At 40.4% G+C, this 14,769-nt stretch overlaps 1 protein-coding gene across 1 annotated transcript; it reads left to right on the plus strand.

Annotated features, from left to right (window-relative positions):
• Positions 1-889: 889 nt before the first annotated feature.
• Positions 890-9,442, plus strand: noxred1.L (NADP-dependent oxidoreductase domain containing 1 L homeolog). The gene is made up of 7 exons (XM_018230368.2): positions 890-1,308; positions 4,147-4,315; positions 4,832-5,022; positions 6,278-6,458; positions 8,126-8,283; positions 8,426-8,630; positions 8,906-9,442. Exons 2-7 carry the CDS (start codon positions 4,149-4,151, stop codon positions 9,033-9,035), a joined length of 1,032 nt encoding a protein of 343 aa, XP_018085857.1. The 5' UTR covers positions 890-1,308; positions 4,147-4,148; the 3' UTR covers positions 9,036-9,442.
• Positions 9,443-14,769: the final 5,327 nt, after the last annotated feature.

A 14,769-nucleotide genomic window follows, 5' to 3' on the forward strand; every position in this document is an offset into this window, starting at 1 on the left:
CCAGGCCGCCTGAGTGCCCCAGGCAACCCTGCCGGCCACTTCACCCCCCCCGCTGCGGTTTGCGCAACCAGGGATGTGCGGGAGCAACAGTGAGCGTATGCGCATATGGCGTGCGCTACTGAGGGTGCGCATTGACTACTGATCGCAACCAACTTGGCCCTTTTCACTGGGGAAACGCTTGGCAGACTAGGGGTAGGCTCCATATAAGGTACGTCTCTGGCGCCCCAAGCTTTGCGCCCTAGGCACTTGCCTGTTCTGCCTACCACTAGTAACGGCCCTGACCTTGAGGTGGGCAATTCTGTGTTGATACAGCCAAATTATTGCGACAATCTTCCAAAATAATATCTGTATTTGCTCTGCTTAAAAACATAAGAACCTTAATGCCTTGCACATTTTAGTTGTCTGCATGTTTAAGTTACAGTGTACCTTTAATGCAGAGAGCCAGGAACAGAACGTAATAGGAATGGCATGAGGGAGAAAGCAGAGGAAAGAATGAGGACTGCACAATGAATACAATTGGATCTGCACTGCATGCTGGATGTGTAACATTTGCATTAAGCACACACTGAATGAAACAAGACATAACAACTACCCTTAATCATAAGCAGGATGCCTGAACTTTCCAGTTTAATCAGTATAGCCACCAGATAAGTATTGATACAACTTCATATTGAAATCAAATACATTTTAAAATACAAACATAAAAAAATGAACACCAATTGCAGCACGTCTTGAAATATTATGTCATCTTTGTCTTAATATGACACTCAAAAACCATTTGACGGTAATAAACTCTCCCTTGGGACCAAGTCACCTAAAAGAGTAGTTTACTGGGTGATCAGCAGGTGGCGCACATCAGCTGGATGTTTCACTTATGTGTTTGGTAGTTAAAGTGTTACTATGGAAACTTAAGCGGGTTTTCATGAAGTGTTGCTACAAGAAGAGGAAAGAGAAACTGTTCCTTCCCTTCAGGCCTGGACTGGGAATCTGTGGATTCTGGCAAATGCCAGAGGGGCTGCTATAAGGTGCCATAGAAAGTCACTATTTAGTGGGCTGGTGGGGGCTGATTTGGCCTCTGTGTACCTGAAATGCCAGGGCCTATTTCGATTCACAGTCCAGACCTGCTTCCCTTACTAAAATCTTGTCGGTAAATGACATATAAATGAAAAGGGAATAGAGTCACCTCACAAGTGCTTGCTGGAATCGCTATTATATCAAGAAAGGAGTATCCGTGCTCGCTCGAGGTACATTGGTGGGTTGGAGGAATAGAAGTGTGTTTGGTCACGTGGAGAGGCCTTACAGAACGAGGTGAGTGGTTAGGGGTTCTTGCTGCTAAAAGACGAGTGTGAGTTCCTTTGCTTACAGAACATAGTTTCTGGCAGCCATTTCAAGTATTTCATGTAGAACCTGCTCTCTGAGACTGTGCCCCACAGGAAAAGTGACTGGTGTAAAGCTATCAGACTGAGTGAGAAAAACAGTCAAGCCACCAGACCATTTATTTCAATGCACGCAGTCAAACTATCAGACAAGCCTTTTTTTTCTCTAGCATGTGTTATATGAATTGTGTTTCTAAATATTTTTGTCAGCTGGAGTTTATTTAGACTTTTTTTTGTATTATTTGATGCTGTTTTGCAGAAAAACAATTGCACAATACATTCATATTCTCCAAACTATACTGTACTGACTACTGTAACTCATGCATTCCACTACTGCCATCATGTTGATTACCCACCTGAGTCAGTCACACTTAGTTTGGTGCAATTTCACTGTTGACATTTACTGTAACACTGCACCAAATATTGCACATTTCTCCTTATGTGCCAACTTCTGTTACTCATGGCAACACCCCAGTCCAAGGAATGAGTAGATGTGGTCAGTTTGTTAAATGTTCAAAGAACAGAAGCAAGCAGAAAATCAGAGCACTTGTTTATCATTCCAATTGGTCCTATTATAAGCTTCCAAGAATCTTACAATACAGTGTATTTAGATTAAAACCTATATCTGTGAAGCCTACAACACCAGTGCAGCTCATGTGCCTTCTCTGGTTAAGGCTCATTCAACCAGCGCCAAACCAACATCTTTGGTCCTGGGCATTTGTAAACAGATTCATAACATTTTACAAACTTGATGTAGTGTTGGAAAGTCCAGCAACTGTTGCCCACGTTGCCAATTCCTAAATTAATATGTTGAAGCATATGATCCTTCTCCCTTGTGTACTTCTTGGGTATATCCTATTGAAGCCCTGTGATTACTACCCGTGATTCTAATTTTCTGGATTGTAACTTTCAGTGGGAGTGTAGTGTGTGTGTGTGTGGGGGGGGAACTTTAACTTACATAGTAGGGAAGGGTGCTAAGACTCATCTTTTAAAATTGTTTTTATCCTTCACACAGCAAGGGAATTCACCCATTGGTGTCCACTGCATTTTACAGTCCAGAAAAAGAACATTAGTACAATAGGATTTTCCTTTATCAGTAACGCTTGGGACCTGGGGTTTTCTGAAAAAGGGTCTTACTGTAATGTGGTGCATCAAGCATTAAAGAGGACCCGTCACCCAAAAAAAATATTCAAAATCCTATTTTATCAGATTAGTCAAGGAAAATGAACTTTAATTACACTATATAAATTATTTGAATCTTGTTTCCTTCAGTCTGGGATTTCATAATTATAACAAGCAGACAGCAGCCATTTTGTGGACTCTGTTATTTATGACAAGTCTTGTATCGTCTCGGAATCTTGTTTGTGCACCAGAATGGGGGACCCGACTTCCATCCCCATGCCCTGGCTACACAATTAAATGGTAAAGAGAACTGGGGGAATGTGGGGAGAGCAGTAACATCTAGGAAGTGCTGAATTGAAAGTGAAAGTAATTGTCTGCCCCGCCTCTATGCCACGGGCATAGAGGAGGGGCAGACAATATTTAATTGACAGCTGAGATTTTTAAATGAGCTTACAACAGCTATGAATGCTTAAATAAAAAACAGAAATTGTATTTCATGTTTAATTTGAAAAGGACTTTTATTATACAGATTTTAGTGTCTGGGTGACAGGTCCACTTTAAGGTTCTAAAGATGATGGGGACTCTAAGGCTAAGTAAAATAATAGTAAAGCACAATTGAACAGCCATACAGAAGAGGGGATTGATCAATGCACATTACCTGACCCCCTGTTTTATCACTAATGTATTTGTACAAGTGGTTTTTAATTACAAGGTTATGACCAGTATGAAAAATATGGGCAGAGGTAAATAAACAGGATCATCACAGGTCTGTGAGTAAAAACAGGCCATGGCATTTCAAGTACACAGAGAACCAAACAGCTCCCTGCAGGTCCAATAAATAGTGACTGTCTATGGCATTTTACAGCAGCCCTCCTGACATTTGCCAGAATCTACATACTGTCAATCCAGGCCTGGACCAGCATATCGAGTTTACCTTAATGTGTTCTGTTGGCTCAGCAATTCTGATCATATCCTTGTAATTAAAACCCATGTTTTTGAAAAGGTACAGAATGATTTGCTAATAAAACCTGGTGCCAGGGAATATGAATGAAAGCGATGCTCTCTTTTTTATGTTTGCACACAGATTTATGCTATGTTAATTAGGTATTCAGTACTGTCTGAAAAAAAAAAAGAAGAAAAGTTAGATTAAATAAGACTCTAATGGAAATGACATACAGTAGAACCCACCAGAAAAAAATGGTGTAAAATCCAGGAAAATAAAATGAGGGAAATGTATTATGCATAATATTTAGGTGGGACCACAAAACAACAATGTAAAATGAGGGGAAACTTAAAATCAGGGGATGTAAAATGGGGGTTCCACTGTATTTCAGAGCTTTTTGCATAATGACTTTCCTGATAATAGGCATACATTTATTTGTAACACCACAATGAGCAGTGTCACCATTAGCTTAGGTGTTAAGTGTTTGGTTCTAATGTTAGATGTATAAGGTGGCACCTAAAACAGTTGTGTTCAATGTTCCAGAGCTTCATACTCCCGGGCCATACCATGCATTAAGCAGAGTGAGGGCCTTTTCTGTGAAGTTATTGTTGTCACTGTCCACACTGCTGTGCTCAGCTCTGTAACCCTGTAAGAGCAGAAAAGTGTTTTCTTTTAATATTGGATTTCTCTCTTCTTTCATGCAAGGAATGTTTGGCATCACAGATCTCACAGCTGGCCTGAGTTCATTGCAGTTTGAAGCTGGAGTCGAACACAAACATGAAAGTCTCCTGCCACTGGTGGAGCGGAGCCATGTTTTGATGCTGAATGCCTGTGCTCACTGTGTGTTCTTCTGTAGGCTTCTTTTCTCCTGTCGGTGAGCTTTGCAGAATTCCATTAAATCTCGTATGTCCCAAGAACAATCCAAGATGTACTTTAGTATTAAGCAAAAAGTCAGGAGGGGTCAAAAATGAGCCCTTAATGCTCATTAAGAAAGCACTTGGAGCACTGTTCTTACCACGTGCCATAAAGCATACAGTATGTACATACATCTGCTGCACCCTGTGTTTTTGTCCCAGCCAGGCTTGTATACAGCAGAATATAGTAGAATGTACATTTTTTTATACAATTTAAAGCCTCAGAACTGGTTCTGAAAGAAAGGTTGGAATATGACCAGGAGCTATTGTGCCTGCACTTGATCCCAGCTAAAATATACTTAATCCTAACTGGAGGCAAAACAATCCTATTGGGTTTATTTAATGTTTCAATTTTTTTTTTTTTAGTAGAGGTAAAGTATGCTAATCAAAATTATGGAAAGATCCCTATTCGGAAAACCCGATATCCCAAGCATTGTGGATAACAGGTCCCATACCTGTATATTCTTTTTTCACAGACAAAAGGAAGGAGGCACAGGCAACCCCTTTGCTGCACACAGGATCCCTTGGTCGTCTCGCTGTGAGAGTCTGCGCGTGGGCATCATTGGTGGGGGACATTTAGGAAAGCAGATAGCGAAGTGTCTGATAGACCTTGGTGTAATACGAGCAGAAGATATCCGTATTTCTACCCGCCGACCAGAAACCCTGCGTAAGTACTACCTACCATTAGCAGCACGTGTATATATATTTAGGTCCTGATTTAACCATGCCACAACCTTCCAGGGCTAAAATAGGTTTGTAAAAGCCCCAACCAGTGCTGCAAATTGGCACTGTTTAACACATACAGTCAATGCCTTATATTTTTACACCATTAGCAATAAGTCACTCTATCACCTCTTTTTATTATTGATGTTATACTAGGTAGAGGGTTTTATAACTCTGGCAACACTAGTGTAGGACTTGCCAGAAAATCTCCATACAGTAGTATACAGCGAATATGCAGCTATATTTGTCAGTTTTAATAAATATGTCAAAGTCCAAGTGTTTAACTACAACTTACTGCTCTAGTTTATGTTGAATTATAATATAATTGTCTGTTGAATTACAACTCACTGAACTAGCACTGATGGTAAAGCAGGGTATTATAGTAATACTACACTATGACATTTTTATTTTCCTCTCCAATTCTGCTCGGGTTGAGCGCTGGTTATATACATCCCTTATATTTGTTAGTTGCTATATGCCATTAGATAACAAACCCCCATTAAGCTGGCCATAGATGTTGAGATTTTTAAAAGATCAGATCCTGATCGTGAGACCACGATCATCTCAGAACGTTTGTACGATCGTACGAATTTACCATCAACTAAAAAGACCAATTTGCCAGGAAAACAAAGGGGAGCTGCCTGCTTGGCCCTGCAAACATAGATAGATTGCACTGGGACCGAAAAAGATTTTTTGACCTGGCCATCAATTTCCTGACAGATGTCTGCCGAAAAATCGTAAGATGTTCGATTGTTCGAATACCACTAACCGCACGATAATTTAGAAGGATTGGTCAGGCTTCCCTAAAATCGGTCGTTAGTCAAGAAGAATCGTCGCGTCTATGGGGAGCTTTACAGTTTTGTTCCATGGAAATGTTGGAAATTATTGTGGACCATGGGTTGAACTATTATACAAAAGGCCATGATACCATCTCCTTTATATAACATTTAAAGAAAATAAAATAACTAAATGTATTGGTGAAAACTAGCCCATAGACAGTGGTGTAACTATAGAAGAAGCAGACCCCGGTTGCAAATTGTCTCAGAACATCACTCTCTACATCATACTAAAAGTTAACGCAAAGATGAACACAATAAGCAAGAAATGTTGCTCTGTTAACTGGATAAAAGTTGCACAAGTAACTCCTTGTAGCTTATGGGGTATTGCTGACCTCTTCACTTCTGTTGTTTCTTTTTTAGTGGACCTGCAAGAGCTCGGAGTGCATTGTTCCTATGATAATGTTGGTCTTGCCACTTGGGCCCAAGTTCTTTTCCTGTGCTGTCTGCCATCCCAGCTGCCTAGCATATGCAAAGAGATCAGGGATCATTTGAAGAAAGCCTGTATTGTGTACAGTTTGGTCTCTGCTGTTCCACTGCCAAGGTATAAAGTGAAGGCTTGTAGGCTTTGGCTGAAATCATTGCTTGGCTCAAACCAGGGAAACTGCTCATTGCCAGTGGCTCAGAATAAGTATTCCACTTCCCACAATGCCTTACCCGTGATTCTCACATTTTGCTAATCATAGAACATAAAAGACATTGTAAGAAATAGTTGGAGGATAGCAGAATACACTTGTAATTGTACATGTAGTCAGAAACAGCAGTGCAGAAAATACAAAAGTAACTGGATAGATGATAGATGATTCATTCAATATCAGTGATATGTCCAAATATTTTTTAAAATCATTGAAAATTTGTATTTGATGGATACCTAGAATTGGCTTCAAAACAATTTTTATTTGGGTGTACAACCTGTTTCAGTGGATACCAGTAGAGAAGCCAACCTGGTTACAGTGAGAACGGCTAAAAGGAGGCAAAGAGTCCTTCTCAAATGCAAGACATGCTTTAAGAGTAGGGATGGGTACATTTTTTTCACCTTGTTTTGCCACAGAACTGACGCCCATAGACTTGTATGGCGTTGCGCGTCAAAAAAGAAATGATGTTGCGCTGTGAATATTTTGCCGCCCATAGACCTTAATGGGCATTGGCAACATTTCGCTGGTGTGGAATTTTTGATGAAACGGGTCAAATTTGCCCATGCCTAATTAAGAGCCTTGTGTAAACAGAATTTATTCTCACACCTCATGCTTTTTACATAGAGAAGATTTAACTCTCACATAACCAATTATGGGTTGAGACAGACAAATCTCCCCTTTATGTCCCTGTGGCCAACTATACGTAGTGAACTGCTGGTTTAATAGCAAAGATAACCTCATAATTCAGAGCCATATATCCAAGCTCGCAGACAGTCTGTTTAGATCCTGTTAGATCTCATCATGCCTTATAAAATAATAACTGAATAGCTCCAAATAGTTTCAAAGCCTTTTACTGCCTTCGGGCAGCTCCGAGTGGTAGAATGTAAATCGCTGGCGGGAGGCAGTTTGGGGAGATTAGTCGCTCAGAAGAAGAGGAGGAGATTTGTCGCCAGGCGACTCATTTCCACGAATCTGAGTATGTGCCCTGACCCTTAGAGTCCCCAGATTGTTGCATTACGATCAAATAGTTAAACCTGAATTTGTATAGCAAGTCTCCCACAGTCTGCTGAGGACCAAGTCAGGATGCCTCACTATTTCTATGACTATATGTGGTCTATATTGAGTGTGTCTAGCCAATAGTATATTGAGACATACATCCAACCAGAACTACCTTTTCCAAACAGGACTCTAGTTGGAGCTGTCAGAAGGGGTAAATCTGTCTTTTGGTAATCAGTACTTCTGTAGATGTACAACCCCTGCATCACCTTTATGAGTAAAAGCACCACAGTGTGATCACATGTTCAGACATAAACATTTCAATCACTTAAGGGCTTATTTTTACAAAGATGTTAATGTACTCATGTCTAATAACCCAGAGTACATAATGATTTCACTTTGTAATCACCACTGTACAAACATGTTATATCTGTATCAGGTTATATCTGTATCAGTTTTGCATCTTTCTCTGTAAATGTTCACAATATTAGGCAAGGCTCCAGGCCACAATTCTGTGTATAATTCTGTGTACAGCCCTGCATGTCATTTGCAATTGGTTTTATCGATTTGTTTCTTTGAGGTTAAAGCAGCTGTTGTGCCACAGCAGTATAATAAGGCCAGAGTACAAATGTGAGACCAAGGATGGGGCGCCGGATCGTCGCAAGAGGAGCACAATCATGGCAGATTTAAAAGATTTATCCATTGTAAATTCCACAAACCCAGGAAACATCCAGAAAGGTAATAAATCTAATGCCCAAATATAAACATAGTTCATAGTAAACAGTTCAACATAGTCTGTGCTTTTGGAAAAACTCTTTTCTTTTTACCACAGATTTACCTTGCATTACTTTGATCTTGTTATTTTTCTTTTGTTCTGTAGGTGTCTGTGTGCTGAACAGGTTTATAGAGACAAGCATGTATGCAGCTCTGAACATGTGCTCATTACAAGGACTCTCTTCCAAGGAGGCACTGACTTTCCTGAATGCTTTAATCCCTCCGACAGAGCCATTGGACTTAACGTCCTCTCATCTGACCCCAGAAGCCTTTGTCAGTCCAAAGTACCTATCTTCTCTCTCAGACGAAAAGTAAATGTCTTTTCATGTAAATTTAAACCATGCATCAGTCATTTTTCATTAATGTAATAGTTGCACAGTCCCTATTAATTTAAAGTCATGTAAGGCTCATACAGTAAAATACATACAAATTAAAAGCAAAAACAATACAGTTTAATCTTTTTATGCTGTCCTATAGTCTACTGCCATGTGTGTTTCCAAGAAAAATGTGCATTATTTCTGAAAAATACTTATATTTATACCCCCTAGTGTTCTTTGATGTATTAACCTTCATTATTTCTCTGCAGCCCATTCCCGTGGTTTGATCTGTGCACAGTTCAGAGCAAGGAGACTCCATTCAGTGAGTACCTCACAAGATCCTTATGGCTCCGAACAGGCTTGGAAAAACTGTACTTCGCTGCCTTTAAAACTCCCTGAAGTGAAATAAGCAGCTATTTCTTACTATTTCTTTCTTACTGACGGCACTCAGTACTTTTTGTCACCCATGATAATCTCCTCCAGTGCAGGCAACAAAATGTCTGAAAATACTTCTCTGTTGAAGTCAGTGTAAATCTGTACCTGTAAAACATGAATTGTGTAACTGTACCAAAATGTCTTCTGCATATTAACTAAATGCTTTACTGGCTGAGAGTAAGGGTAGGACTCAGTGTCGGATGCCACGGGCCCACCAGAAAACCTTAGGCCGAGGGCCCATATTCTAAACTATTGGAACCTCACTCAACCTCTTTATTCTCCTAGTCTCTTTTCTCTACATACTATACTCTATTCTTCCATTATTAAAGCTCTCTGTTCCCATAAAGAAATGACGGAATGACCATGAAATAGGCCAAATGGTTAGAAGCAAGAGGCCCACTGACACCTGGGCCCACCGAGAGTTTTCCCGGTATCCCGGTGGGCCAGTCCAACACTGGTAGGACTACATGGACGTTTTCGGCGCGATCTGACGTGCTTCAACAAAACGCCAGCGTCAAATCGCATGCGACGGAAATAAGGTAAGTGAATGCATTGTCGGATGGTGTCGCATCATTGATCTGGCGCGACTGTTGGATGCATTCACTTACCTTATTTCCATTGCATGCAATTTGATCGCAACGAAAACATCCATGTAGTCCTACTACACTTAAGATGCTGATCAGGGATAATAATAAAGAAATTGTAGTTGGTATATTGATTGCATTAACAGAACTGTAAAATGATGGCAGGTATATGCATTTGGACATAAGCTAATGTCTCACAGCATAATGGATTACTAGTGCTGGTACATCAGTATACTGGGAGCAAAAGAATAATTTGGCAAAGGACATGGGGGCAGAATGGAGTACTAATTAAACCTACATAAAAAATGCAGAGACAAAGAAAGTCCAAGTGGTAAGTCCATGGAGTTTATTTGGGGTTTATTAGAGGAACTCAAACTTACCAAAATTAAATAAGGGTATATACAGGGGGTATATATAAACATCTGCAAGCCTTCTGGCTCCCTAGCTAGCAAATCACCTGGGGTTCTCCAGTCCTCCACAGCCAATCCCCATTAAGCAGTCCTTATCATTCCCATGTGCAACAAATGGCTCTTGCGGCTCGGCCATTAACTACTGAACGTCTCCCTCTGTCCCATGTGGTCCCTTGTTTTATTTGCCCAGCCATGTCCCTGTCATGGAAATAAGAAGGCTTTCCTTTGGCTCCAATGTATTTTTTTTGTAACCGATATAAATTGTACAATTGATTATATTTTTGCTGCATGCAAATCAGCTGGCTCTGTGTTTCACACAAGCAAATATCTCATTGCTTTCTACTGGTTAAAATACCTGAATAAAATCACAGCCGTTTTGTAGTTCATTTACATTAAGTCTCACCAAACACTGTCATGTGAATTTAGGAAATAACAAACTTTGAGACAATTTGCTATAGTTGTGTAAAATCACAAGCAATTGAACTTTGGAGAAGAGTGAAATATTACCCAAAACGGTATCATTTTCTAGAGTTAACTTACTTGCATGTGACATATAAATTAAAGGCAGTGTGTTGTGTTAGCAGGGGCCAAAGCTATAGGGTTGTCAGTATGCGGAATGTTGCAGACTGAGAGAAGCAGATCTGCTCAGTGCCCCTGCTCAATTGATTTGAATCTGATCAGCCTGTATGCGGTCAAACACACATACATCGGAGCTGAAGCTAAGGTCAGCCCACAGATGCCTCCTTTTGCTTATTTGGGTTCACCTTAGCTTTAGCGCATGTGTGTGTGTGTGTGTGTGTGTGTGTGTGTGTGCGCAGGCTGATCAGATTCAAATGAATGAAGCAGGGGCAGTGAGCAGATCTCCTTCTCAGTCTGCACAAATACAAAGGCTGACAACACCCAGAGCCTTCAACCTGTGTGCCCATAAATTATCTGTATCGCTGAAATGATTGAAATATTGAATGAAATATTGAAACAATGTTGCAATAATCTGCTCTACTCAAGCAAACAGTCCATTTTATACAGTGCTTTGTATTCTTCTGTGATTCCACCCTCCATCCTTCTTTGAACCATTGCATTGTGGAAGTCTTGGCTGTAGGGTGAATATTGTAACATTATTTCAATAGTGCATGTAATCAGGACCAGCAGTAAAAACATGCTAATAAAAAGGTGGTGTAAAACAGAAATTTGGCCCATAATCTTTGAGTATTGATCACAACATGTATCATTCTGTCATTTAGGTTTCAGGTGGTACTACAGACACCTTAAAGTATGTTATAGAATGGCTAATTCTAAACCATTTTTCAATTGGTCAATATTTATTTTGTTATAGTTTTGTAATTGTTTTTATAGTTTTTTAAATTATTTGCCTTCTAAAAAGCTAAATAACTGAAAAACCACAAATAATAATAATAAAAAAAACAACTAAAATCAATTGCAATCTGACTCAGAATATCATTCTCTACATCACACTAAAAGTTAACTCAAAGGTGAACAACCCCTAACTATTCCCTAACTTGTGAAGACACATATAGCTACTAATAGCACTTACTTGTTGCAGCTACAAAATAGACAATAGTGATAATTGTCTTTGCTAAGATACTGTGTATAAGGGTAGAACTACACGGACGATTTCCCCACGATTGTGCCAGATCCGACGCGCTGTCGGACAGAAAACAAGGTAAGCAACATCAACGACGGATGGTGTCGCAGTGTTCATCCAACAGTCGTGTCGGATGAACACTGCGACACCATCTGACATTTGTATTTCTTACCTTGCTTTCCGTCGCATCCAACTTGAAGCCTGCGTTTTGGCACATTGCATCGGATCCGGCACAATGGCAGGGAAATCTTCCATGTAGGTCTACCCTTAGCAGAGGCAATCCTCAGCATTGTCTATAGCAGGGTATTTGTAGCCACAACAAGTAGCTGCTACTAGTAGCTCTGTGCGTGTTCACCCTAAGGCTTATCTGTACCTGCATTTTACATTCCATGTTTTATTAGAAATTAGGTAGCAATACCTGTAAGGATGTGTCAATGGTCGGAGCTCACCCAAGCACAGTAGCGTTTCCTAGCCTGTTGCTGCTCTCGCGTGAGTTCGGCAATTCTGAAAACTCCAATACCCATGTAACACAATCTTGGCCTATATGGGGTTAATTACCAGCTAGTGCACTAAATCATGGGTTACACGTGATTCTAACACTTCAGGGTAGGGCCTTCACTACATGGAAGATGAAAGGTGTGGTGTAGTGTAACTACAACTCCCACAGGCTACTGTGCAATAAAACAGGAAAAGAATGGGCGACAGGAGGTTCTTGCAGTAAAACAGAACAAAAAGGGTTTATTGAACATCCACAGGGCTTACAGAGACAAGTGGCACAGGCATATCACATTGCAGGATGACACTCCCCTGGGACAGACTTGGCAGGGATCTCACTTCACCTCTGCGACATATCCCAGTAGTGGTCTGGATCACCTCAGGGAAATCCTCTATCCTGATTCCCTCTCCACTACAGGCAATATGGCCTGGGAGTAGGGTTGCCACCTTTTCTGGAAAAAAAATACCGGCCTTCCTATACATTTATCTTTTTTCCTTATTAATAACATTGAAATCAACCATTATTTTCCATCATTTTTACCGGCCAAGCTGGTAAAATACCGGACAGGTGGAAACCCTACCTGGGAGAGACACCTCCAAACTGCCACTCCTATGTTGGAGCTCAGAAATGCTCTTTTAGCTCAACCCTAACTGACTTACACTCCTAGAGTGTACTATAATAGGAGCTACACCTGCCACTATCTAATGCCTCATTCACGGGGGCCCTGCTCCCCGACTTATCTCTCTAGTGGTACGGGTCCCTCTAGGCACATGGCTTTTCTGGGCCTTGCTGTACCCAGGCTCCCCTGGGCACAGCCAGCTGAATCAGTACCCAGCAGCCAAAGAGGAAGATCCACCCCTTCCCACTATACCAGTGTGTGATAGGATGTGGTCACAGCGCCTCCTGGCCAATAGCATATCTATGGAAATTACGTCTAGCTACAGGAGCCTCCGCCCAGCAACTAGGGAGATCAGGAAGTATAGGGAATTAAAGCCACAGGAGCACATTAACCCTGTGGGTCCCTACACTCATGAAGCTGAAGCCCTGCAACAAATGCTGACCAACATATCCACCAGAGTCGCTAATCTTAATAACAATGCAGCTTTATTAAAACACCGAATATGACAACAATTTGGCAGTGGGTGTGCAAAAACGTACGTGTGCTTCTATACTAGGTACTTCCTCTATTTAGAAATGTATAAGAAATTAGCTGGTTTCATAGATGGAAATTTATTTTTTTTACAATATTGATTTCTAAATTGTGGGTCTGTTTCCTTAGGCTGGTGCCGCACATGAGCTGAAATGAGCCTACTGAAATATGCAGGCTGATTTGAGCCCCTCTATGGGCAGTAACCTCCTCTTCTTTTTGCATACAGAATCCTTTTGTCGTCTCCAGTGCAAACACACATTGATGATTTCAGCAATAAGACTTTGCATTGTTGAGCCAAAATCAGCCAAGTGTGTTGATTTCAGCCCTTGTGTGGCAATAGGACTGTACAAGATGGGGGCGGCAGACAACTGTGTGAAGGTCAATAAAATTAAGTTGGGGATGGAAGTTTATTCATCATTCAACACTGCTTTTATATGTTTGTAATCTTCTTACAAGCTAGGTGGGAGGGGAGACTAAACAAATGTTAGTCTGCAAAAGTAGCCATAAAAGAAGCCTGAATACTACTGCAACATATCTGCAATAAGGGACTGTAGCTATCACCAGTTCCAATGTATTCAAATTTTACACAAATCAGATGTTCCCAGGTACAGTCCAAATCCAGATAGCTCTGCAAAGAGATCTGTGCTTATAATACAGAGAAAAAGTCTGAACCTTTATCCAGTCCAATGCTGGAAACAATATGTGGTGGGGAAACCTCTGAAAACACTACAAGGCTCAGTGTAGTGGGACTACACTGATTCACAGGAAATGTCGGAAAAATTCTTACAAACTTCTGAATACAATTAGAAGACTAGGCTGGTAAGTTTGCAGGATGTTTTATTGTTTGTTTACAGATCAAACTATTGGCACATCAGTCCACAATCCAGGACAGCTTGCAGAGACAACAATTTGCATTCAGGAAGACATAAACAGGAGTGGAAATAATACTGCTCATGGCAGAGAATAGTGCAACAGTATTTATATAATTTAAGTAAATAATTATCACAATGAAGATCTAAATCATAACATAGGGAAAGATTTATTATTTTCATCGATCTGTGGAATCCTTGAAAGATTCCTAGTACTTTCATATCTTTGCCTTTCTGTCAGGAAAATATTGACACATTTATCAAAGTGTAATATTTATCATGTGACAGTTAATTGGAATCAGAATGTGTATTTTACTATGAGTAGCATGCATTTGCTCTGTGCTCAGCAGCAGGAACAGTAACACAAAAAAAAGTGTTTTAAAATAATGAAGTACTGTTGACCTGTACTGGTAAAATTGGTGTGTTTTCTTAAGAAAGACTATTATAGTTTATAAAAACAAGCTGCTGTGTAGCCATGGGAACAGCCATTCAAACTGAAAAAGGAGAAAAGGCCCAGGTTAATAATAAATAAACAGATAGAATCCCATTGTATTCTACAGAACTTATCTGTTATCTACTAAGTAAC

Source organism: Xenopus laevis, chromosome 8L (assembly GCF_017654675.1).
Source record: "Xenopus laevis strain J_2021 chromosome 8L, Xenopus_laevis_v10.1, whole genome shotgun sequence".
Classification (NCBI taxonomy): Eukaryota; Metazoa; Chordata; class Amphibia; order Anura; family Pipidae; genus Xenopus; species Xenopus laevis.

Coding starts and splice junctions, on each gene's coding strand:
- noxred1.L (XM_018230368.2), top strand. CDS start 4,149: ATGTTTGGCATCACAGATCTCACAGCTGGCCTGAGTTCATTGCAGTTT. Junction 6,459..8,125: donor TCTGCTGTTCCACTGCCAAG/GTATAAAGTGAA, acceptor TGTTTCTTTGAG/GTTAAAGCAGCTGTTGTGCC. Junction 8,631..8,905: donor TCTTCTCTCTCAGACGAAAA/GTAAATGTCTTT, acceptor ATTTCTCTGCAG/CCCATTCCCGTGGTTTGATC.